Source organism: Priapulus caudatus, unplaced genomic scaffold, assembly GCF_000485595.1.
Source record: "Priapulus caudatus unplaced genomic scaffold, Priapulus_caudatus-5.0.1 Scaffold135, whole genome shotgun sequence".
NCBI classification, from domain to species: domain Eukaryota; kingdom Metazoa; phylum Priapulida; class Priapulimorpha; order Priapulimorphida; family Priapulidae; genus Priapulus; species Priapulus caudatus.
This window is the reverse complement of record NW_014577196.1, coordinates 117,440-141,446: the sequence shown is the minus strand read 5'-3', so window position 1 is coordinate 141,446 and position 24,007 is coordinate 117,440. Positions and strand designations below refer to the sequence as shown.

General features: G+C 41.3%; 1 protein-coding gene across 2 annotated transcripts; it reads left to right on the top strand.

Moving 5' to 3' along the window:
• The first annotated feature begins 878 nt into the window (after nucleotides 1–878).
• LOC106805980 (F-box only protein 11-like) lies at nucleotides 879–24,007 on the top strand. Of its 2 annotated transcripts, XR_001393484.1 has the most exons (21): nucleotides 879–1,048; nucleotides 2,587–2,778; nucleotides 3,168–3,315; nucleotides 3,630–3,759; nucleotides 3,984–4,064; nucleotides 4,441–4,570; nucleotides 5,366–5,472; nucleotides 8,393–8,504; nucleotides 10,179–10,285; nucleotides 11,510–11,647; nucleotides 12,520–12,737; nucleotides 13,076–13,161; nucleotides 13,283–13,377; nucleotides 13,739–13,861; nucleotides 14,177–14,262; nucleotides 14,798–15,018; nucleotides 15,383–15,601; nucleotides 17,698–17,806; nucleotides 17,964–18,062; nucleotides 20,481–22,272; nucleotides 22,323–24,007. XR_001393484.1 is itself a non-coding variant. In XM_014807793.1 (20 exons), the coding sequence occupies exons 1-20, from the start codon at nucleotides 958–960 to the stop codon at nucleotides 20,608–20,610; spliced, it is 2,622 nt and encodes an 873-aa protein (XP_014663279.1). In that variant the 5' UTR covers nucleotides 879–957; the 3' UTR covers nucleotides 20,611–24,007. The 2 variants fall into 2 exon arrangements, 1 of the variants encoding a protein (XP_014663279.1); XM_014807793.1 differs by having other exon boundaries at nucleotides 20,481–24,007.

The window sequence follows — 24,007 nt, the reverse complement described above, 5'->3', positions numbered from 1 at the left end:
TAAGAGAGGGGTGAAGAGAGAGAGAGAGAGAGAGAGAGAGAGAGAAAGAGAGAGAGAGAGAGAGAGAGAGAGAGAGAGAGAGAGAGAGAGAGAGAGAGACAGACAGACGAAATAAAATAAAGAGGGAGAGGCGGAAAGTAGAGAGTGTGAGCGATAGAAAGAAAGAAAGAATTGAGACTGTAAGCGAGAGAAAGTAAGAAAGCGAGAAAGATATAGCGGCACAGAGAGATGTGAAGGATAGTTCAATCTCCTCGTTTCATTTTGTCAGACCGCACATGCAGCGAGAGATGCAAATAATAAATGTTTCTTTATTCAACCTTTTCTTGTTGCGGATGCCGCTCTCGATCGCAGCGCGCGCACGCAGCGATTTTGCATGTGCATGGTTTCGTTACAGAACCAATAACATTGCACCTCGAACGTACCGGAATGCCATAGCATGACAGCCAGTACAAATAATAATTAAGCGACTTTGCATTTTGCAGAGGCAATATTAGCATATAGCATAGAGCATCATAGTTTACGAATGGAGAACAGATAAAGAGAACAATCAGCCATTGTACCATTACCGCCGGAAGGTACAATGTGTGGAACTTGTAAATAAAGACCTAATAACCAACAACCAATGACCTAATAACAAAAGATAATGGATAATCAGGCCATTGGGCTGCTGTATATGTTAATAAAAATGTTAGTTATAACAATAAATATCACGATCATCTCATAAATCAGTAAAACAAATGGGACTGCCGAGAATGAAATAAGAATCCATGTTGTGGCGTCGCACCCATTGGAATGTGATTGGGCAAGTTACATGTAGACTATCAAGGTAACGTGACTTAAAGCTGGCACTGTGATTGGTTGGGTCAGGGGACGACAAAGAAAATGGCTGCTCTCTATTGAAAGTGTTCTTTTGCATTATCAATACGTATTACACTGTTTCCTTGAATATTGACAAGAATGTCTTCAAATTCAATGAGAGCTACACGTATAAATACTCGCAGATCATGTAGGAAATCAAGGAAAAGGCTACCATTGCCTGGAATAGAGGGTAAATTATTTAGAACGCAGGCATCTGTGTACAAGGACATGACTGACTTCTCAGGCACAGGCAATTTAATTGTCATGCTGTCATTGCTGACAATCCCTTGTTAGAGTTAGAATATAGTCATTGCAAGCACTGCTTATTTCATTAACTGTGTTAGTCGGCAAAGTTTAGTAACCAATATTCAATTAATATCATGAAAAGTTGTTATTTAAAGGTGTTGCTGAGAAATTGAATACTCCTCAGTCCTGTTTTGTATTCAATTCAGGTTGTTACGAGTATGGCACTAGTCTACGGACTGTCATCAACACTCCCTGTTACATGTACATTAATGATTAATGATTTGATATATCAGTGTCCTTGTTTGAATAAGTAGGTTTTGTTTGTGGTTATTCCAAATTAACACAGGGTCAATTTCTACACTAGCTCAAAATAGAAGTAACGGCCCAAGGATAGAGAACATGGGTCCCAATAAAACCAATGTGCCTAACCCTAACCCTAACCATAACCTATTATATTGATATAATATTATATTTATATTGATGTAAATGACATTGGTTTTATTGGGACCCATATGTTCTCTATCCTTGAACCGAAGTAACTGGCAATGGGTGTTGTGATGGTGATGTAACTTGTAAGTTGTATGTGTTCAAGCTGTTATGGTCATGTACAGTCAGGTGAGTGATTGTACTCATTGTGCACCATCAGAGAGTGAGTTTTGTGTGCAGTTGATGTAGTTTCTATTAGAATTGTTGCTATTTTTACAATTCCGGTATAAAAACTTGCTGTTTGTGTAAAATAACAAGGAAACACTTGTGATCAACTAAATACAAATTTAGATGTATTTTAGGTGTGCTCTTCTAAACCGTTGTTGGTGTACTAAGTGTACATATTACATAACTTATTAGTACTTAGTTGTTTTACTAGTACTAAAAGTGCAAAGTGATGTGCGTTTCATTGTGCTAAGTTCCAGCCCATGTCTCTAAAATTTTATACTATCCTACATGCAGATCTAATACTAGACATGTGATATTATCACTACCAGAATTGTAGCACACAGTACTTAGAATTCTGGGTTCCCCCAGACCATTAAATTGCATGTCAGGTCTGACATTTCATCAAACCCATAGCTAATTTGTGCCATAAACATAAATCCCCTAACATGCTTAATTTCCAGCTGTGTTTACTTTTTACAATCATAACACAGTCGTGCTGTATTATATATTCCAAACATTAAGTTAATCTCTGTATTGGAGCCCTGTATCATCACCTGTACATAAGTGTAATCGAATCATGTCATTCATATCACATGTGAAATTCGTAAATTCCCAAAAACCATTTATACATTAATTACATGCCTTCTGAAATTCCTGGGGAGAACCCTGGTTTTCTGTGTGTTATCACTAATTTAATTTAAAAGGTAAACATCAAAGTAATTATCATGTGATATCATGTTTTGGTGATCACTCCCAGATCGTGTAGTAAGACTTGACGTTAATAGCCCTTAAATTTACACTAATCACACCTGTTTGTGGACGTTTCAGGCGATGTTGCTAGCGCGGAGCCAGCAGCAGCATGCGTTGCCCACCCATCAAGTCCAACACCTAGTCAAACTTCACATCCATATCACTTGCGCCGAACGTCGTTACGGCGGGATGTTAGTCCAGTATCAGCGGCAAACACGCCGCGTAAACGGCAGAGGCGGTCAAGGTCGGCACAGGACGAGGCCTCCCAAGGTAACGTTAAACAAATGCAATGTCAAGCTTTGCATTGTAATCAAGAACGTGTAGGGTGTTTGTTCCTCACCTGTGCGTAAATACTAGAGCCGATTCTAAAGTAGAAATACTGTGAACATGTGAAAACTTTGTGTTTTCTGCTTGTGCAATGTTACTCGATTGTAAATAGTATGTGGTTATGCTAACGTTAAACAAATGCACTGTCAAGCTTTGCATTGTAATTAAGTATGTGTACAGTGTTTGTTCCTCACCTGTGCGTAAATACTAGAGCCGATGCTAAAGTAGAAATACTGTGAACATGTGAAAACTGCGTTTTTCCGCTTGTGCAATGTTACTCGAATGTAAATAGTATGTGTTTATGCTTATTGCTGTTGGTATTTGTTTTCTAGGTAGCAGTACGGCTGCATATTTTTTACAATATGAACTTCCAGATGAGGTGATACTAAACATATTCTCTTACCTGCTAGAGCAGGATCTGTGTCGTGTGTCACAAGTGTGCAAGCGTTTTAACACCGTTGCCAATGATTCAGAGCTATGGTAAGTAATGCATAGTTTATGCGATGATTTGCTAAGGTGACGTTTTTTTTAAAAACAGTTTTGGTTTGATGATGGACCATTTGAGTTTGAGTAAATGAAATTTTAAATATCCACTATATATCCTCTGCTTCAGTAAATGTATCTCCTGTCAAACAGGTATATGTCAGATAATGTATGTGATTTTTCATTGTTTAATAATATTAATAATAATATACGTAACATGGTAAGAAACTCTTGTTCTGGATTCTTTCTCACACTGCACCTGAGGTTTTGCGGCAGTGATTTTTTACGATCTCTTCGGTCTTTCTGTCTAGGAAAACATTGTACCAAAGTGTGTTCGAGTATGATCTTCCATTGATGAACCCTAAGCCGTGCAAGTTTGAGTTCATTCAGCCAGATGAATCTGAGTACGAAAACCCTTGGAAAGGAAGTTTCAAGTCTTTGGTAAGAGTATCGTAATGACCCGCCCTCATTGACAAGTGAACTTTTACTCTAGCCGTGAAAACGACGGTGTTAATTTATCTGTTGCCGTGAGTTGACTGTGTGTAACATTCGTCATGCCTATATACTTGTGTCTCGTGTCGAGCAGGTGTTTGCGAGTAATGCAGCAGATGTAGAAATGCAGCGTAAACAAGAATATTCACTGTAATTAAACTTGTTATTTGTAGTATCGAGGTTTGCACGTCAGACCTGGGTTCCATGCCAAATATGAAGAAGCTCCAGAAAGGTACAAGGGAAGGCACATATCGGTAGGTACCTTTACGCTTTCATTTATGTTTTCATGCGGTAATTTCTTCAGCTATGTTTTATTAATCTCTTTTGTCATTGTAACTACCTCACTGGAATAAATGACTGAAAATGTTTAAAACAGAAAAAATGAAATATGCCTGATTGTGTCAATTGTGGAAATTTCTTCCTTCCAGCTTACATGTGTGTATTCTACTCGCCAATTACCAAGTCAATATTTTGCGGAGTTGTGTTTGGCAATGCAGACAGACTGTTGCCTTTGTTACCATATAGTGCTACGTCATGAGATTTGATTTCTGCTGATACATGCGCAGCCGTATAATAATGTTTTTAATCTACGTGTGCTAACGACTGTGTTTTCTATTCGAATGTGGTCAGTTCTTTGAGACGATAGAAGCAGCGTTTAACGACTCTGAGGATATGAAGCATCCATTGGTGTTCATTCACAAGGGCATGTACAGTGGTGAATGGCTTATCATTGACACAAATGTGCAACTCATCGGTGCTGGTGAGTATGCATGTAATGCATTCTCCATATTTTATAAAAACAACGACTGTCTGACGTCATAAACGAGGTATATAAACCTTGCTGTGCAGTATGTTCCCCAATCAGTTCCCCAAGTTTAAATTAGTAGTATCGGATGACCTTGATAGGTTATCTTTTTTTTGTAATTCAATCAACTGGAATGTTTCACCTAGGTAAATACGTGTATGTGTCACCTCATAAATTCTGTTTCATTTTACTAAATTCCAGTCTGATTCAGTCTGTTCAGTTTAATAAAATCCTGAAAGTGAATTAAAAAATCTCAGATTTGCCATCTGACTTAAAGTGGAATTGATTGAATTCTATTTAGTTTTGCGGATTGCTGTTAATAATGTAGAATGGAAAGAATGTATTGGTTTCTGTGCAATAACCATTTCTTTTGTTTATCACTTTTACACTTTGTACGTGCACTGGGAAGGTTTTCATGCCGAATTTTGTTAAACGTTGACATGTTGTTGAGTTGTTCGAGTGGCTGGCTGTTTCTATGAAAGTCCAATTCATTCTTGAAATCAAGTCATAAATCAGGAATGAACAAATCATAGAACGAAGATGTCCAGGTAAAAATGTCTAACTGGACTACGTGGAATTGGGATCGAACAATTGATTGCAATTAATTTCCGATTTGTTGTAACATACGCAGCTAGTATCTGATCATGGTTCAGACAGAAGTGCTTGGCTTTTTCCCAGTTGCTGTACAAGTAATATTTTATACTGAAATTGAAAACCTAATAGACATGTTTTTTCCCTGAATTTTTGCAGCACCAGGCAACGTAGCGGAACATGTGATATTAGAACGACAAAGTGAATCTACAATAATGTTTGTGGAGGGCGCCAATCAGGCATATCTGGGATATGTCACACTAAAGGTAAGGAACTCATAGTTGCAGGCTAAAGTGCAACATGCAGGGTTAGGAATTTCAGAAGGAAATTGAGAACGCATGTTGTGTAGTCAGGCAGTTCATCTTTGATTACTAATTGGAGTCAATTAAGCTTATATTAGTTTGGAGACGTATTCATAAAGCTGTCAAAAAACAGCACGACTGTTGGGGTTGTCAAAAGTTAACACGGCTGGAAATTAAGACATGTTGATTAGGAAATTAAGACAATGTTGATTAGGCAAGTAAGACAATGTTGAAAGATTTATGGGATGTTGCAGATTAGCTTCCACATTTGAAGACATGTCAGTTTCCAACATGTGTTAAAGGTCTGGGCAGAATCCTGGAATGTTGCCATGCAATAATGTTTTTAGCTCATCTGACATAGTCAGATGCAGCTTGTAGAATCGCGATGGATGCGGTCCGTGGCGTCCGTGGCGTCCCGTCAACAGTTGGGCACAAATCTTAACCGGCTCGACGGTACACGGTCACGATATTCGGGACGTGGGGGGGTAATCCGAAAACGAGTTGGGATGTCGAAGCTGGGGGTCAAAGGTCAAAGGTCAAGAGGTGTAAAAAGGGGGAACATTCACTCCTTAACTTAAGGTATAGGGAGGAGAATGCAGAATTGCGCGCACAAATCTTAAACGGCTCGACCTAGGCTCTGATAGTCGTGTATAGCCATCATGGTGGAAAAGCCATTCACTGTGCCGAAATTGGAGGCACATGGCACAAGGGCCCAGATTTTATACATTTTCTGAGGACATGGTCTGACGAGCGATTGAAAAACTTTTTTGTTTCAGCGGTGACTAGCATTTTTTGGCTTTATTGAAAGGACCATGAAATGTCCTTCTGCTGATGCGAAGAGTAAGTGTCGGATAACGCCTTTTGACCCTCAAGAGGAGGGTTAAACATGGATTTGTTAACTGTGGTACTGTGTTAGAAAGAATTTGACTGCGGGTTGGCTAGTCTAGAATCTATACATGCCTGGATGTATGAGGCTACAATGTTACAGTGAAATTTCAAAGCTAAATTTGCTTGAAGAAGGTTTATGTTCTTAAATCGTATAATTTCTATGTCATTCTGTACTGTCAGTATGTTACATGTAACGTATGCCACTGCAGTGGCTGCTGCCAGATGCATGTGTCTGGTGCGTTTTTTGCCTGCCTTAATTGGTTACAGGTGGCAGCTCTCTATTGCAATTTGCAGCCTGTAGGCTTGCGTAGGTAAATGGATGAGTGGCTTACCTATTCTGTCTTGCAAATAGTTGTTGCTACTACGTATGATGGGAGCTTCCATCTTTAATTCGTGAAATGAACCAACCTAAACGTAAGCGCCGATTCTCGTGGCAGCTTTCATAACGATCCCAACGAACATTCTTTTGAGAAGGTTACTGATACCATCCCTGTGCATTCCACTGTTTCGGCGTGTATGTGAACACATTTGGGACTAGCAGGGTTTACTAGAATCCCACCACTCCACCACAGAGTCACCGCAGTAGACGTTAGATGAGCGCTGTCGCTCTGCGGCACTTGTTTAAACCTATCATCTCTTCAATAAATTAAAAAATGAATAATAAATCATATTAAATGTAGACAAGTTAGGTCTCACCTGTTAGCGGATATATTACTGAATACTGATTACTTCAGCGTAAAATTCACTACGAGTTTGTGCTGTTATAGGCTAGCAAACAGCAAATGAACAGCAAACTTGCACCCGCATTCCTGAGATGAAGGAAAACGATCTATGAAAAAGCTGCCACAAAACACGTGCATGCGTTTACATCACATGAATGGTTCTAGACTGGTACCCTAATCTATCTCAATATGTAGACAAGTCACGTAATAGAGAGACGATCTATTTTGAAATTCAGCTCAGGGCACATATTGGTGAAAATATTGGTGTGAGTGCTCTAAGATTCTTACCCTACTTTATACACTTGGTGATGCACTAGGAGTACCCGTAGGCATTAGATCAGTCGAGAAAATATGAGAAAGGTTGGGGGAAAAGTGAAATCTTTGCTAGTGTAAGAGATTCACAATATTTGTCTAGTTCATCAGTTAAGAATTCTAGAAATCTTCTCTAAAATAAATTTGTAGAAAGAACACGTGATGACAGGTCTCAGTTTATTGTAATAGTATAGTATAATGACTTTGAGGCAAATGTGAAATGATAAATGTGGCAGGAGAACTACATACAACAAACACGATTAGTTGGTACCTAAGCTCATTCTGTTTTCTGGAAATTTTGATTTTTTAGAATCCGCTCTAGATACCAGGTGTACATGGTAACATGCATGTGAAGTTTTAATGTCTGTAGCAACAGGCTGATTTTTCTTTATCATTGTGTTTTATGACAAGATTAATTTTCGTAACACTAAACTATTTTCTCTGACATAAAACTAAATTACAGTTATTTTTGGATAGATGAAAATTGCGTACAAACATATAAATAGTTATAAAAATCGGATTTTGCGTGGGTCAGAGTGTTTATATGAAACTTGTGTTTTTGTGAAGGTGACCGAATCTCTCTGACAATGTGTTTGTTTACATTTTTTAAGTGTGCGAGTTACGGTCATCAGTGCATGTCTTTATTTGCATACAAGCAAGGTTAGGGAAGTAAGGGCAATTCACAATGTGACCGCAGCTAATAGAAGTCGATGGAAAAACGTTATTCACGTTACAGATTTTCACATTATGCATGTTTTTCTAGAATTCATTACTTATGTAACTTGGTGGTATTACTGTATAGAATGTAAGGGAAAGGCACAGAGGCAAATCAGATTGAGCAGGCATTTGGAGTTTGCTGATTTTAGAGGCACTATTGCCAGTAAGAAGGGTAACCACAGCACCGGTGTTGTTGTGAGATTCTAATTCTGCTGCAAGTCACTCTCGTCATTGCATGTTGACAGTTCTGTCCAGATGTGACGTCGTCAGTGCCACCTCACAAACACTACTGTCTAGAGGTGACAGAGAACTGCTCCCCAGTAGTGGATCATTGTGTCATCCGCAGCACTTCTGTCGGTAAGTACCGCGGATTTTTCCTAATTGTACTTTTTTACTAATGAAGTCCCAGCTTCCTGTTATTGCCACCCTTATTACCAAGTGAGGCTGCGCTTGGAAAATTTCGGTGAAACTGCAGAAAGTTGATTTAGAACTTCAACAGTAGGTTGGTAAGTGGGCCAATGAATGGTATATTTGTTGTGCATATATATACAAACAGAGCTGTAGCAAGCATAAAGCAAGAGGGGCAGTTGTGCCCCCCCATCAGTAGTGACGTACGGTAGATACATTACATGGTCGATGGCAGTCACCGCTTTGCCCCAAGCAAAATGGGTTAGCTATGTTCCTGATATAGGTAATTTCCAGAAAAACAATTTGTCCACTATATTCATATACACTGGTATCATGCGCACTAGTAAAGCTATATACAGATAAACCCGATATGAAATTATTCTCGTAAAGATTTATTCCTGCACGTGTATTTGCGTAGAAAGAGCCCTATGTTTTATTTGCATAAATAGGTTCCATGTACATATATGTTTACAAATATAACCTTGTACATCTGTATAAATAGAATGCTGTACATGTGTGGGCGTAAATATATACACGTACACAAATAAAACCGTTAACCTAATTTGTTAATTCAATATACGAGCATGGGTTAATAAATCTACTCCTGTATATCTATTCCAGTAGGAGTGTACATGTAAATTTACCCCTGTACTGGTATGAGCAGAAATCCATATTGCTTTCTGTGTGTGCGTTTGTGCGTGTATGCGTGCGTGCACATAGCCACACTTGTATATGTGTGTATAAGTACCATATGTACCAGTTGATAAAGAGGTAAATATCTCAAGCTTGGTCTGATGTGAGTACAGTGGGTTGTCACTGCGATGTGAATTCAGTCAGCTGCCATGTTTTTGTTGACCTCTGTAATTGGTCATTAAAACGTGCATGGTCATAAGATAAGTAGATGGTGTGCGTCTTCCAGCTGAAACAAATGTTAGAATTTAAAGCAGTTTCGCAGGTTGCAGCAGGGGTTTTAGGATTGAGCCGTTGACCAATATGCAGCATTTGCTTGTTTATAGTGTCGTAACTTGGACAAAAATACACAGTCCAACCTAATAATGTGCCCCATAAAAAGTCTAGAATTATTTTGAAATGTAAAACGTGTACTGATTCATGTTTACAGTTGATTGCATGTCACTAAAAATTCACGCTCGTATCTACACACATCTGCATGAGAACAACAGTAGGCAAACCTAGAAAATCTTTAATTTACGTACACTGTAGCGAATGAGTACCCTTGATGTCTCTGCGCTAATCGTCATTGATTTTAGAATAACACAATCGTAAACAATGTGACAGTCTTGGGCTGCTGCTGTAGCAATTAATGGTGAGATTTCAGTTGTGTTCCCGAATGCAGTGTTGATTTGTATGTTTAACCGAATGATTCATTCACCCAAGTTTTTGAGTTTTTGTGTGTTTGTTGTTGTTGTTTTGACCCAATTATTGGTCCCCCCCCCACACAACAGCAAGAACAGTACATGTTAGTTGTAGTTGCTATAGCATCCACTCTGCTATGCCTGTGTCTGTTGCTGTAGCAACTGTAACTTGGTACATATTTGCATGTATTCTATCAGTGAAAAGGATCGTAAGTCTTGTAACGTCGTCTCTGTCTCGCTTCGTCTCCAGTCGGTGCGGCCGTGTGTGTGTCCGGCGTCGGCGCCGATCCAGTGATCAAGCACTGTGATGTGAGCGACTGCGAAAACGTGGGACTCTACGTGACCGATTACGCACAGGTAGGCAGAAGTTACGCTGCAGTCATCTCTCCCATGGTCCTTCACGCAGAGCGAATTTTGGTATTAGTTGCCACTACCGACGACCGTTAGCATCGCTCGGTGTGAAGTCGCGTACCACTGAGACCACCGTTATTGTTATCATCAACCGCCATTGTAGTTATATTACCAGAGTGGTTTTATAGTTGGAACGCGGTGCATGCTTGAGTCGTATGTGCATCCTCAATGAACGCATTGAAGGTTAACTAAAGAGGTATTGGTGAAATCATTGTATGGGTATCTATTGAGCCAGGAAGCCTATCTATCAAAACTCATAAATTATATGTATACATCAGGGGTCGAAATAATCGATGGTCCGATGGTCCGGGGCCATCAAATAATCAGGAGAACCATCCTATCAGATTTTCAAAGTCAATGGTCCGACGGACCATTGAATATTTTGGTCTCATTTTACGGTATATTTTACGGTACCATATTTGAGACATAGATACTATGTTCCGGTGTTATGGGTTCAACTAAATTCTACTGAAACAGCTTTATTAACCAATATACTATTAAAGTGAATAAACAATTACTGTATCGTTTGATACATTTATTGTAGGTGAATAATTAAAAAATTTTGCACAGGGGAGAGATAGTGATCTGCTAGGGGACGGCTCTGATTGGCTAATTTTGTCTCTTATTTATTTTTATTATTTTTGGCTAATTTGGTTTTATTTTAGAATTAGGGTTACGGTTAACTGATTTCTATATCCACAACACACTAATAATGTGCCATCTAGCGGATCATTATCTCTCCCCTGAGACCTACTTATAATTAAACCATTTTATCACCATGTAAAATCTCTTTCTTACGCTTGCACGCCGCATTGCTTTTAGAGAACAATTTGAAATTTAGGAGGACCATCTAAATTTCATACTACATGGTTCATGTGGACCATCTCTTTTTTTCTCCTTATTTCTATCTCTGTACATCATTTTAAATTGCATTTCTAAGGTCATATTCAATGTATTATAGCAATGTTAGTGGCAATTAGTACTCAGTGCCAACATGTGTTAGGATGTTCATCAATATACCATTGTGGTTCATGATACGGTTTCTTGTCTCGCAATTACAAGCAACAGTGGTTCAATCGCTTTTCATTGTGCATTACTGTGAGACTGTTTCCATTGATCTTCTGTGTGGTAGACTGGGCGTATGACTTTGTTTGCATTCGTTGTGTATAGGGAACATATGAGGACAATGAGATCAGTAGAAATGCACTGGCTGGAGTGTGGGTGAAAAACCACGCTAATCCCATCATGAGGCGTAATCACATACACCATGGCCGTGATGTTGGAATATTCACGTTCGAAAACGGGCAGGTACGTGAATATGGGGAGTGGTAAAAAGTAATGGGGGACTGGTGGTAAATTGGATAGCTCGAGCAGTCTGTCAATTTCTTCTATTTCCCGCTACTCTTGCACCATCAGTGATTTCCTGCACTCCCATGTAGTTTTTTTTCTGACTGTATGTACGGTTTGTACATTCCTTTAAAGACTTGCAATCTAAAACAAATGCAAAATTATTTCCTTGCTTAGCACGTCCTGAAAAATTTAGCTAATGTACTGAATCCATTGTTCACTACTGGTACTAGTTCTACAATAATAGTAGGATGCAAATTCTCTCAAGAGATGCAAGTCTTTCTGCATATAGGATTTGGATTAGATACTCCTCCCAGAAGAAGAATGAATAGCAAAGATGATATAGCTAAGAGAAAGAAAATAGCTATGATAATCTATCCATAACATTACATAATATACTCATACACTCATTTCACGAGTGCTCATTTTTATTTACTGAACCCACGATTACATTACATGGAGTACATTAACATGGTATGACCGTAACTCTGCGCACAAGAGTCATGTATGGCTCCTTGTCTCCCCAAGACGATGAAGAATTAATCTCTACATGCATTCATTCACTGGCAGGGTTTGTTCAATATAATACTACCACAAGAAAAGTACTGAATTTCTGTACAACGATTTCTCTTTATTCCTACGAGACACGTCCGTACATGCTAACAGCTCAATCCTAAAAGAACCTAAACTCACGTGTGCACTGCCGTCCCACGTATATCTGCTCACGTGACCAACTAGCTTCTCTTCTCGTAGCTGGCTACTGTCGCGCTGTGCAGCATGGTGTAATGGTGTTGTACTCAGTACACGTTCTTACGAGACGTAATCATTAACAGGGTTACTTCGAAGCGAACGACATCCACAACAATAGGATCGCTGGCTTTGAGGTGAAGGCGGGCGCCAACCCGACGGTGGTCAGTTGCGAGATCCACCACGGTCAGACGGGGGGCATCTACGTGCACGAGAACGGCCGCGGTCAGTTCCTCGAGAACAAGATCCACAACAACAGCTTCGCGGGCATCTGGGTGACGTCCAACAGCGACCCGACGATCAGGTACGAGAGCGCGTTGGCTGGGACCGGTCGACGGTCATCGGTCAGTGAATCGCGGCCGGATATGGAGCCTCGAAGGTGCCCGAGAAGGCGTTCGGCGCGCAGTGATTTTTTTTCGCGCATAGATCACAAATATCTGCATCTTTTTTGCATGAATTACTTGATCTGTTGCAAAGAAACTTGCCAGCAAAATGAGAGAATGGTTTTGGAATTGCGAATTTTGAAGAATATTTTGCGATGAAATATCTCGAAATGTTTCCAAAAGTTAGAGAACTGCTTCACGTGTTTATTTCAGTAAAGTCCGATTGCGGTAGGCATTAACGATATCATTTGTTTTGTAGGCGGAATGAGATTTATGATGGGCACCAAGGTGGAGTGTACATATTTGGAGAAGGAAGAGGGCTCATTGAATACAATAATATATATGGTAAGATCTATGTGAGATCATGTTCAGTAGCCGGTTTAATGCAATTACGTTCATTAAATAGATGTTATCATAAAAAATACCTTTTAATAGCAAGTTTCTCAGATTTTCTTGTTTGTTACAGGAAATGCACTGGCAGGAATCCAGATACGAACTAATAGCAACCCAATTGTGAGGCACAATAAAATCCACCATGGCCAGCATGGGGGCATATATGTGGTAAGAGGTTCATAACAGCTATGCTTGTCTTTGCAATGCATAAAACATGAACTGCTTGTATGCTAATTTCATGTATGATGTAATTTCATCAATAACATCATACATGAGTTATCCCATATTAAAATTGTTCTCACAGAATCACAGTACCAATGGTCTGTAACCTGTGGCAATGTAACTAGTGGTCAGTGAGGTAGGACAACTGTCACGTGTTTCTGGTCAGGATATGAAGTGGTGTCGACTGACGCTTTAAAGTTTTTACACGGAATAAGGAGGCTTAGGTTAATGAGGAATAGTTTTTCTGTCTAATTTGCACTGTTGACGATTAGTAAAGTGTGACGGTTGACCGTTTGTCTGATTTCAGCACGAGAAGGGTCAAGGTCTGATTGAGGAGAACGAGGTCTATTCCAACACGCTGGCCGGTGTGTGGATCACCACGGGAAGCACGCCCGTGCTCAGGAGGAATAGGATACACAGCGGCAAACAGGTAAGCAACGCTGATATCTTGTGGACAGGACACGAAGCATGGGAAGTCCATTTCCTCTTTAGAACTTTCATCCACTCTTATGTCCAATATATATGTAATCCCAAGTTTCATCCCCATTAACATCAAGTCCACTTATCCTCAGCACAAGTGGATGAGCTTCTCTGTTGCCTATGTCAGTATGTACATTCAAAACTACAATATATTGCTGTTATTACGTTCGTTCTTGTGATGTTTACACATATTTAGCGATTGTAATTATTTTTGTTTTTTGCGTGTATTGGTTTTGGCAACTAGTAATAACATTCTTTCATACAGGTGGGCGTGTACTTTTATGATAATGGTCACGGAACATTGGAAGAAAATGATATATTCAACCATCTCTATTCCGGCGTTCAAATCCGGTAGGTTTTACCTCGCCTAATTTGGGTGTCAAAGCATTTACAGCAAATCTGTACTGTTGCTGGTTATTGACTAAGCCATGGTGAAATTTGTATAAAAAAACCGTGTCTGTATAATGATGCCATTAGTGACATTATTAGATTTTTACTACATATTTTATCATTTATTATCATTTTAATTATTTATTGTAAATTAAAAATGCCATTATTAAACTGCTCGAAACGCATTCATATCCGGTAACAGTTTAAGGACAAGAAACGTTTCTAAAAAATAAACTCGCCGAAAAAAAGTGCTGCAATCAGTCAAAAAGATTTCTAAATGATGATTTAATTTGATGATTCAAATGAAGTCTAAATGATCTCCATAGCATCGCTTGGTGCTTCAGGACGGGCAGCATTCTGCTAATCAAGAAGAACAAGATCTGGGGCAGGCAGAAAGGCTGCATGCTCCGTCAAGAATGAGACTAGTATTGTCAGCACCCGCGTTTTCTGTAAATGTTTTCACCCGTGTATTAATATTCATTCTGCGGTGCTTCAGGACGGGCAGCAATCCTCTGATCAAGAAGAACAAGATCTGGGGCGGGCAGAACGGCGGCGTGCTCGTCTACAACGGCGGCCTCGGCGTGCTCGAGTGCAACGAGATCTTCGACAACGCGATGGCCGGCGTCTGGATCAAGACGGACAGTAACCCCGTGCTGCGACGCAACAAGATACACGACGGCAGGGACGGCGGCATATGCATCTTCAACGGAGGCAGAGGTACGGGCGTCTCTCGCGGGTTTTCCTCCAGAATGCAATTCATAAGTGTAAATAAAGTGAATTTAATTTAATCGAATTTAATTTACCCGCGCCTCCGACGGCAGCTTTGGACGTCGTCCCCCGAATGTCATAATATTCCTTTTTAAAATTTCGTTGTTAATTTCGTTAACGCGATCAGTTATGATGCGTAGCCGTTCGTTTTTGTGCGACGGATGCGAATGCGGCCTCATCCACAGGTAACGTGGTGTGATAATCGCGCTCTGCATTTACGTATGCATTTCGCAGTTTGCCATTAATGTGGCAGCGTTCGCAGGTAACGGAGTAATAAATAATCTCTACTAATAATGACCTTCGTTTCACGCAGGTGTGCTTGAGGAGAACGACATTTTCCGCAACGCGCAGGCCGGCGTGCTGATCAGCACGCAGAGCCACCCGACGTTGCGAACGAACCGCATCTTCGACGGCATGGCGGCCGGCGTCGAGATCACGAACAACGCGACGGCGACGCTCGAGGGAAACCAGATCTTCAACAACAAGTTCGGCGGCCTGTGTCTCGCCAGCGGCGTGTCACCGGTCCTCAAGGGTAGGTGTGACAATACTGGTAGGTGTGACGATGACACTGGTAGGTGTGACAATATTGGTTGGTGTGATGACGACATTAGTAGGTGTGACGAAGACACTGGTAGGTGTGACGACGACACTAGTTTGTGTGACAATACTGGTAGGTGGGACGATGACACTGGTAGGTGTGACAATACTGGTAGGTGTGATGACGACACTGGTAGGTGTGACGACGACACTGGTAGGTGTGACGACGACACTGGTAGGTGTGACGACGACACTGGTAGGTGTGACGACGACACTGGTAGGTGTGACGACGACACTGGGGGGGCGGGGGGGGCGGGCGGCGCGCGGCCCCCGGCGCCCAGGAGGTGACGACGACATTGGTAGGATGTGACGAAGACACTAGTTTGTTGTGACGACGACAAACCGGTGGTGTGACGACGACACTTGGCTAGCTGTGACGACGGACACTTGCGTTAGGTGTGACGACGACACTAGTCTTGTGTGACGACGCACGGTATGCGTGGTAGGTGGGACCAATACTCGGTTCAGCCGTGACCGACGACAACTGGTAGGTGCCGCCTTGACAACACCTGGTAGGTGTAACAATACTCGGGATTGAGCATTCTTCCGCAGACCGCCGGAAATCGCGCGATTTGACAGTCCAACTCCGGGTCGATTTGTTGTGCAAACGTTCTAAATTCGTTGAGAAAATTGGGAGGGGGGTAACAACTGCCTAACCCAATTTAACAATTATATATCCTCAACCCGCACCTGACTTGATTAGACGGTGCTAGAGTGTAGACAGTAGGCTGACAGCCGAAGTAAGATACAGTTGTATCTGTTTTTGCGTTACCAGAAAAGACAAATCCTCGTTCACAGACTGCCAGTAGAGGGCCAGACATTGCAGCTAGCCTGATCACGTAACGCCATGCCTGGCCTGGGGGCCGGAGTTTACATGTTGCTGCGTGCATGGTGTGCTGCATGACTATGTCGACTGATTGTTCCATTGCGCATTGCTTTTTTTTCATATCAAATTCTCGTCGCAGCAAGGCAGCTTATGTCTGAGTAAAAACAAAGGCAAGCGCGGTGTGCTCGGTAAACAGAAAAAGATCATTATGTTCTAGACAGTTTAATAAAAATTGGCCTATTTTCAGCCCCCCCTCATTTCCTATTATATGTTCGTTTGTTCCTTTTGACAACTTGAAAAGGTGATTCAAGAGTCTCTGATTAATGTGCTTCAGAATAGCTTAGAATGCACCAAATTGCCACCATTCTTTAAAAAAATTCCGGGGAGTATGCCCCGGACTCCCTAGCATTGCGATGGGCCACGGTCCTCGCATTGCTCACTCCTTCTGTCTTGCTTTAATTAAAAATTTCAGCTGAAAATTAAATTATCCAATCTCATCCTGAATATACTGCGTAGAGGTAACAATACTGGTAGCGGTTGTAAACAATACTGGTAGATGTAACAATACTGGAGCGTGTAACAATACTGCGTTGGGTGACTCGACCGACACTGGTAGGTGTGACAACGACACTGGTAGGTGTGACAACACTGGTAGGTGTGACGACGACACTGGTAGGTGTGACAACGACACTGGTAGGTGTGACAATACTGGTAGGTGGGACGATGACACTGGTAGGTGTGACAATATTGGTTGGTGTGACGACGACACTGGTAGCTGTGACGACGACACTAGTTTGTGTGATGACAACACTGCTCTGGTCAGGAAATGTGACAACGATGAATGGCCGGCTTACTAACGTTTAGTTGGTGAGATTTTTCAGATTAGTTATGAAGTTTGGTTTGAGTGGGTAAGCTATTATTAGTCAAAATGTGTGACATGAATGCTTTTATGCATTTTGAAATTGACAGTTGAGTAATTTTGAGACGACTTTTTCGGTTGGTCCAAAGTTGTTTCATAACTCCTGATTGTATTCTTTGTGGGAAGGCTTGCTGCTATTCATTATTTAGATTTGTAATAGAGATGTGGAAATAAGTGTGTGAATTAATGCTGTGGTGATATGCTGTTTCTGTGACTTTTCAGAAGAAAAATGCACTCATCTAATGTAAACATGAAATTATTATCTCTGGTGTTGACATCTCTGCAGATAACAAGATCTTTGACAATCGTAACTCAGTGGAAAAGGCAGTGAAAAGTGGCCAGTGCCTGTACAAAATATCCAGCTACACTAGCTTCCCAATGCATGACTTCTACAGGTAATTAGAATTAGCTCCCAACACTTGTACAATGGTAGTAGGTGCATGAATGGTCAATATGCGAGAAAATGTAATTATTACATAGGCTAATGGCCCAATGGTAATGTCTAACCTTGGAGGAAATATTGATTGTAAAGAATCCTTTGTTTTGCCCTAGGTGTCGAACATGTAACACGACTGATCGCAATGCCATCTGTGTTAATTGCATCAAAGTTTGCCATGCCGGCCACAATGTGGAGTTCATCAGGCATGATAGGTTCGTAAAACACACTCTAGTTTAAATATACTATACCGTATTCCCTCGAATAATAGCCCCTGCTTGAATAAAGGCATGTGTGATTAACAGTGTTGTAGTCGAGTCCGCACCCCCCGAGTCCGAGACCGAGTCCGAGTCCGCACCCCCCGAGTCCGAGTCGACGTCCGCGCACCCGAGTCCCTGAGTCCACACCAAACACGGAGTCCCGAGTCACACGACCGGAGTCAGTTTTTGATGTACAACAAAAAGCGGGGGCACGCCCGGGACAAGGCCAATTCACTTCTATGTATGGTGTTTTCAAAAATTGGGGGGCGGGCGTGGTGCTTCCATGTCCCTAGGACTCTAGTCGACATTGTTTTGCATAAAATTAGAAAGTACCAGTAAACTTGCATAAGTCGACACTTTTGGCAGCATATTTCGGTGGCCTCGACTCTAGGAAATAACGTCTGTGGAGAAATAAAACGTTTTAAAAATCAACGAATAAAAATTGCGTGCATTATGCATTGTCTTATAAGCTAAACGAACATTCTAATTGTATGTAGAATGTATATTAGTGCAATCATCACACTTGGCGTATGAGATTGATCTGGGAAAAAGGTGCAACCGTGCATCGGTAGACATTCGAAAGTGTATAGTCAGCCAAACACAGAGACACGATCATAACGAAACGTGTCAAGTAACGGATCCATTAGTGTTTTACGAGAATGACACGGCCTGTTGAACCAAATCGAGAGAGTGCTAGTACTTAGTACCTGACTACCTAGTACCTACTACCTTCGAAGTGGTAGAGGTCATATAGTAGTACTACTAGTACATCGCACATAGGTTCATGACATCATTTTACACCTTTCTGCCCTTATATCACTGCTGCCAGCCGCAGTAGACGATTGGTTAACGCGCGCCGTGTGTAATTATTATGCCGCTGTTGAATACGAATTGATGAGCGTGAACTCGGCCCACGCGCGATTTAAGCGCCGACAACAACAGCATCTATGACTAACTATGTATGTAGTGCCTCGAGCCGGTCTCGACCCGAGTCCTCGAGTCCGGAGGGCTCGAGTCCGAGTCCGAGTCCGAGTTATTGCACTCCGAGCCCGCCAGAGACCGAGACCGAGACCAAGGAAAACGGTCCAAGACCGGTCTCGAGACCTACAACACTGGTGATTAAGGGCCGGGGGGGGGGGTAAAGATACTTTAAATCAATAAACGCCGGAGCCTGAATAGTCGCGGGGGGGGGGTGGGTGATGATGTATATATATAGGTATACAGTTTGTGACTGTCTGGCTCACGTTTGCTATTGACATTAAAAAAAGTTATCAAATAAAGTGCCATTGTTCCATGCGGTGAATTCTCTCTAACGGGTTTTTCATTACTTTCAATTGTATTGATAACAAGCAGGTGCGAACGTCACCAGAGTAAAACAAAACTTCGTGAAAAAAACATTTAAAAAAACATGTTTTGGCCAGATCTTTGCACGAAATAACAGGCCTGTCTCTAGATATATTACGAAGGAAATAAATTAAATACTGGGTGTAGCATGCAGTAAAACAATAAACGCCCCTGCCTGAATAAAGGCATGCTTGAATAGGCGCCGGGGTCATTGGTGTGACGAAAACAATAAACGCCGGGGGTTTATTCGAGGGAATACGGTATATCTAAAAAAATACTTGAGTGAAAACCATTTAACAAATAATCAATATATCACAAAAACAACTCTAATATCTTTTTCCCCCTTAGTTTTTTTGTGTACAGTGTTTGCTTGCACTTGATTTCATGCCAAGATTACACCAGAGTGCATAACCTTCTTTCTATTTCTCATCCCTTCCTCCAAAAATAACTGCAGTAGTAGCTCGTCTAAGTTAGAGCAGGTGTTGTGTAACTGACATGGTTCGCACAGTCCTTGAAAAGTCCTTGAATTTGAGGGGAGTCCTTGAAAAGTACTTGAATTTAGTAAATGTTTGTTTAGTGCTTAAATTTCATGAAAATGTCCTTGAATTTCATGAAAATGTCTTGAATTTTTAGAAAGAATCCTTGCCTGTAATAAAAAGACATTTTGTACCATCAATAATGTGCAAACCTCAATAAAAATTGTGTTAAATGAGCTTAAAAAGCTATAGACACGATAGACAGTTAAATGATGATCACAAATTACAGTAAGTCAGTCAAATCAGTCAGTAAATCGAGGTATGTTGTAGAAGTGACAGTGTATAGAAGGGTTTATTAATCTGATCCAGGTAAGTTTTAGAGGTGACAGTGATTAAGAATGGGGTTATTATCAAATTAATCCAGGTATGTTTTGTTCTGTGTATGAATTCCTATAAAATGTCCGATAAAATGTCTTTGAAAAGTCCTTGAAAAATTGTTCAGTCCTGTATGAACCATGAACTGACTAACCGTGCCGCACTATTTTCCTTTCAGGTTTTTCTGTGACTGTGGTGCAGGTACGCTGAACAACTCGTGCCTGCTACAGGGTGAGCCGACGCAAGACACAGACACCCTGTACGATTCGGCTGCGCCCATGGAGTCGCACACACTCATGGTCAACTAGCAGCAGCACCTACGCTCGACGTCATGTGAGGCGGTGGCAAGGCCAGAGCCTCTCTCTCTCCGAGAAATAGCACCTCTACTCCTCTATTCTTCCTCCTCATTATCATCATCATCATCACCATCATCGTCATCAACATCATCGTCATAGTCTCCATGTTCTTCCTCGTGCCCTGACGGGAGTTTCTTCTCATCTCTTGTACATTTTTCACTCATACACATGTCAACGAAACCCATCAAATGTGGTGACGGTGGTGGTGACGGTAGTGGTGGTATCGGTGGGAGGTGACAGAAGCATTCGTGGTCCTCGATCGTTGGCGTTTCTGTGTACGGGGGGTGAGCGGTCGGTCGCTAGCACGTGGTGGACTCGCGCTGAAAAGATGCGTTGCTATGCAGAGAGGAGCACAGCATGTTGCCGAGTGATATTGTGAGGAAGACTTGTACGCTTGCTGGTATGTTTTCACGTGGACCAATCTGTCCTGGTCTCTCTTTCTTCCTCTTTCTCTCTCTCTCTCTCTCTCTCTCTCTCTCTCTCTTTGCACGTGTGTGTGTGTTCGCATGCATGTTGTGTCACATTCCTCGTGTTGGTGTACTGTAAAAACGTGATCTAATTGTGAAAATGGAAAAAGTCGAGGTCTTTCTATTTCCTATGTAAATTGGTGCACCAAGACAGTCATGTTCTCTGCCCGTGTCCACCACAGTTGTACCGGAGTTTAGACGTTGTGTACTCAGATGGGGGTTAGTGTTTAACACTTACTGCTGTAGTTCGATTATTAACACTTATAACCACGATAAGCATATGCCTTCTAACCCTTATTGGCCTTCAAAAAAGCTTCCTCGTGAAATAGTACTTGCAGCTAGCAGCATGTGAATCGACATGCATTGCGCGACGTTGCAATGCGAGCTGCAATGTGAATAGTAGTGTCTAACCAGGATGAACATTTATAGTCGCAGTAGTAGCAGTACTTCTGGGGCCAGTTGTTTCTTCCAGATTCCTATTCCATTCCACTTCAATTCCTTTGATTTCATTTTGGTTTTAATTGCCTTTATCGACTGTTGAGATGAAACCGATCTATCTTAAAGATGTATGCTGTTGGTAACTGACCCCCAAAACTAGCCATGAATCTGAAGTGATGCAGCCAGGGGTTGAATCTGTGTGACAGGTGTATGATACCTATGTGATTGTCTAGCTCACTGCAGTGGTATTCACGATTGGACCATGGCCTCTTGAACCCTTCTAATTCATACGTTTTGTGTTCACTACGTGTGAATTCTGAGAGCTAGACGAAGTGCTGATATGCAGCGTGTGTTTGACTGGCTGGAAGAAAGTGAGGTGACATTAAGTGGTCTCATAAAGAATGTGTGTGTTTACACTACGTGTTAATATCACCTTCAAAATAACAGAGGGGCAGTGCAGTGGCGTGTTTGTGAGACGTGAATTAGGTACGAGTGTGAGCCGTGCACTTTGGTTCCGCGACGTAGTTTTGTGATGGTGGGCATCTAGAGTCTGGTTATGTTAGAGATTTTGGTACGTTCACAATCAGCAGGGTCTTCAAAATTTTGGTTAAAAACCACCCAAATAATTTCTTTACCATTTTAATTTACAATGCCATGAGCAAACTGTCTCGTGAAATAGTTGTGTCGTGATATTGTGGACTGATATACCGTGCAAATGATCGTTTGTACCTTTAAAATGAAAGAGAAACGTGTAAACAGTTCGATATAGTGACTGTGAGATAGACACTTCCACTCCTGGCCAACCTTGTTTCCCCAACATTAGCAGTTCTTGGTCAATTTATTTCAGTGGTGCCTACTAAAATTGGTTTTTTGATGGGTTCTTGAATTCAGGTAACTTTGCATAACTGGTGAAAATAATGTACATATTTTATTACATAACGTATAGTGTTGTGCTTACCTATAGACTGTATACTCTAGAACATAATGTGAAAGTTCCCTTACCGAAGGCAAGCGACGCCTTGCTGCAACTTTTGCTCGCAAGCTGTGCTTTGCACACTTGATTACTGATGCTGTGTCAGCGTGGAATACTGCTAGCTACAGGTCAATGTCACTAGCGCGCACAGCGGCTGCCGTGGCACGTTGCAAACGCACGATCGTAGACCTTGCAAATGTTTCTCACGTTATTCGCGATTGCCCAATGATAGACGGAGGTCTACCGTGATCCTTCCGTCGAAGGTAGTGGTAATGTGTTGTACCGAAGAGGAGCATGGTGGCTCTAAACATTGGTTATGTGGAAATAATGTGCGTGTGTCGGTGCATGCATGCATGCATGCATGCATACATGGGTGGGCATGGGAATGTGTGGGTGTGTGTGCATGTGGGGTGTGCGCGTGTGTCCATGCATGTGATGATGTGAGTGCGTGTGAGGGTCAGTATATATAGAAGCTAATCATGATTTTTCTGACAATTTATTCGGAGACAGCATCTCGTCTCGTCGTCTAGGTGACTTATTTTTACATGAATATATGTATATATATATATATTCGCCACGTAATTGGATGATATGATTTGCGCGAGACCACGTCCAGGGGCTCCTGATTGATATCAGATATAAACTGGCACGCTAGCCTGTCCGTGGCGACAATCGCTTGTTGGCAACAGACGCCGTTATTGTGACACCTGCGATGTATGTAATATGTGTTCATAGCTTATTGATTGGATAGGCCATTTATCAAAGTATGTAATTTTTTTTCTGCCCAGGTTATCGATTCGTTTACTTTTCTTTATCATTATTCTAGCCGAGCTTGTTTTGTTATTGTCCTCGATTTTCTCTGGCCGATTTAATGACTGCCACTGTCTGCACGTTGTCCATTTTAAATATATCAGTTCGTTGTTATTATTAGTTTCATTTGTAAATTTTAGTTTGAAATTTGGTTTGATACGGGCCATATTTAGTTAAAGGGATGTTACGGTGCACTTTAACAGCAACTGCCTTTAGTATTACAAATTATATAATAAATATATATATATTGTATCTAACACTATTGTGTTACGACATGTAAGTAATTAGTGGAAAGCAGTCAGCGGTACAGGCGTTGGTTCCACTTTCAATTTAAATCGGAGCTAAAAACTTACCTTTACTCACAATTTGTCGCCTAAATATTGACAAGTTGCTCACGTATATTCCTGAAAAGTAAATTGCTTTTGCTAAAAACACTTAGTGATGTAATGCCAAAGCCGTTTGCATGAATTTGTAATATATCATTCTTTGACTTGAGAAGTCTTACTAGAAAAACTGTCGCACTCCCGTGACTCAATATTCATTATTGGGTGTTAGTGTAAGTATGGATGACTTATTCATATTTAAATTTCAACTGTGGCTCTGCTTGTACTTGTAAACCTGCCACCAGTGCTTCAATATACTGTGTCAAATGGTAAAATTA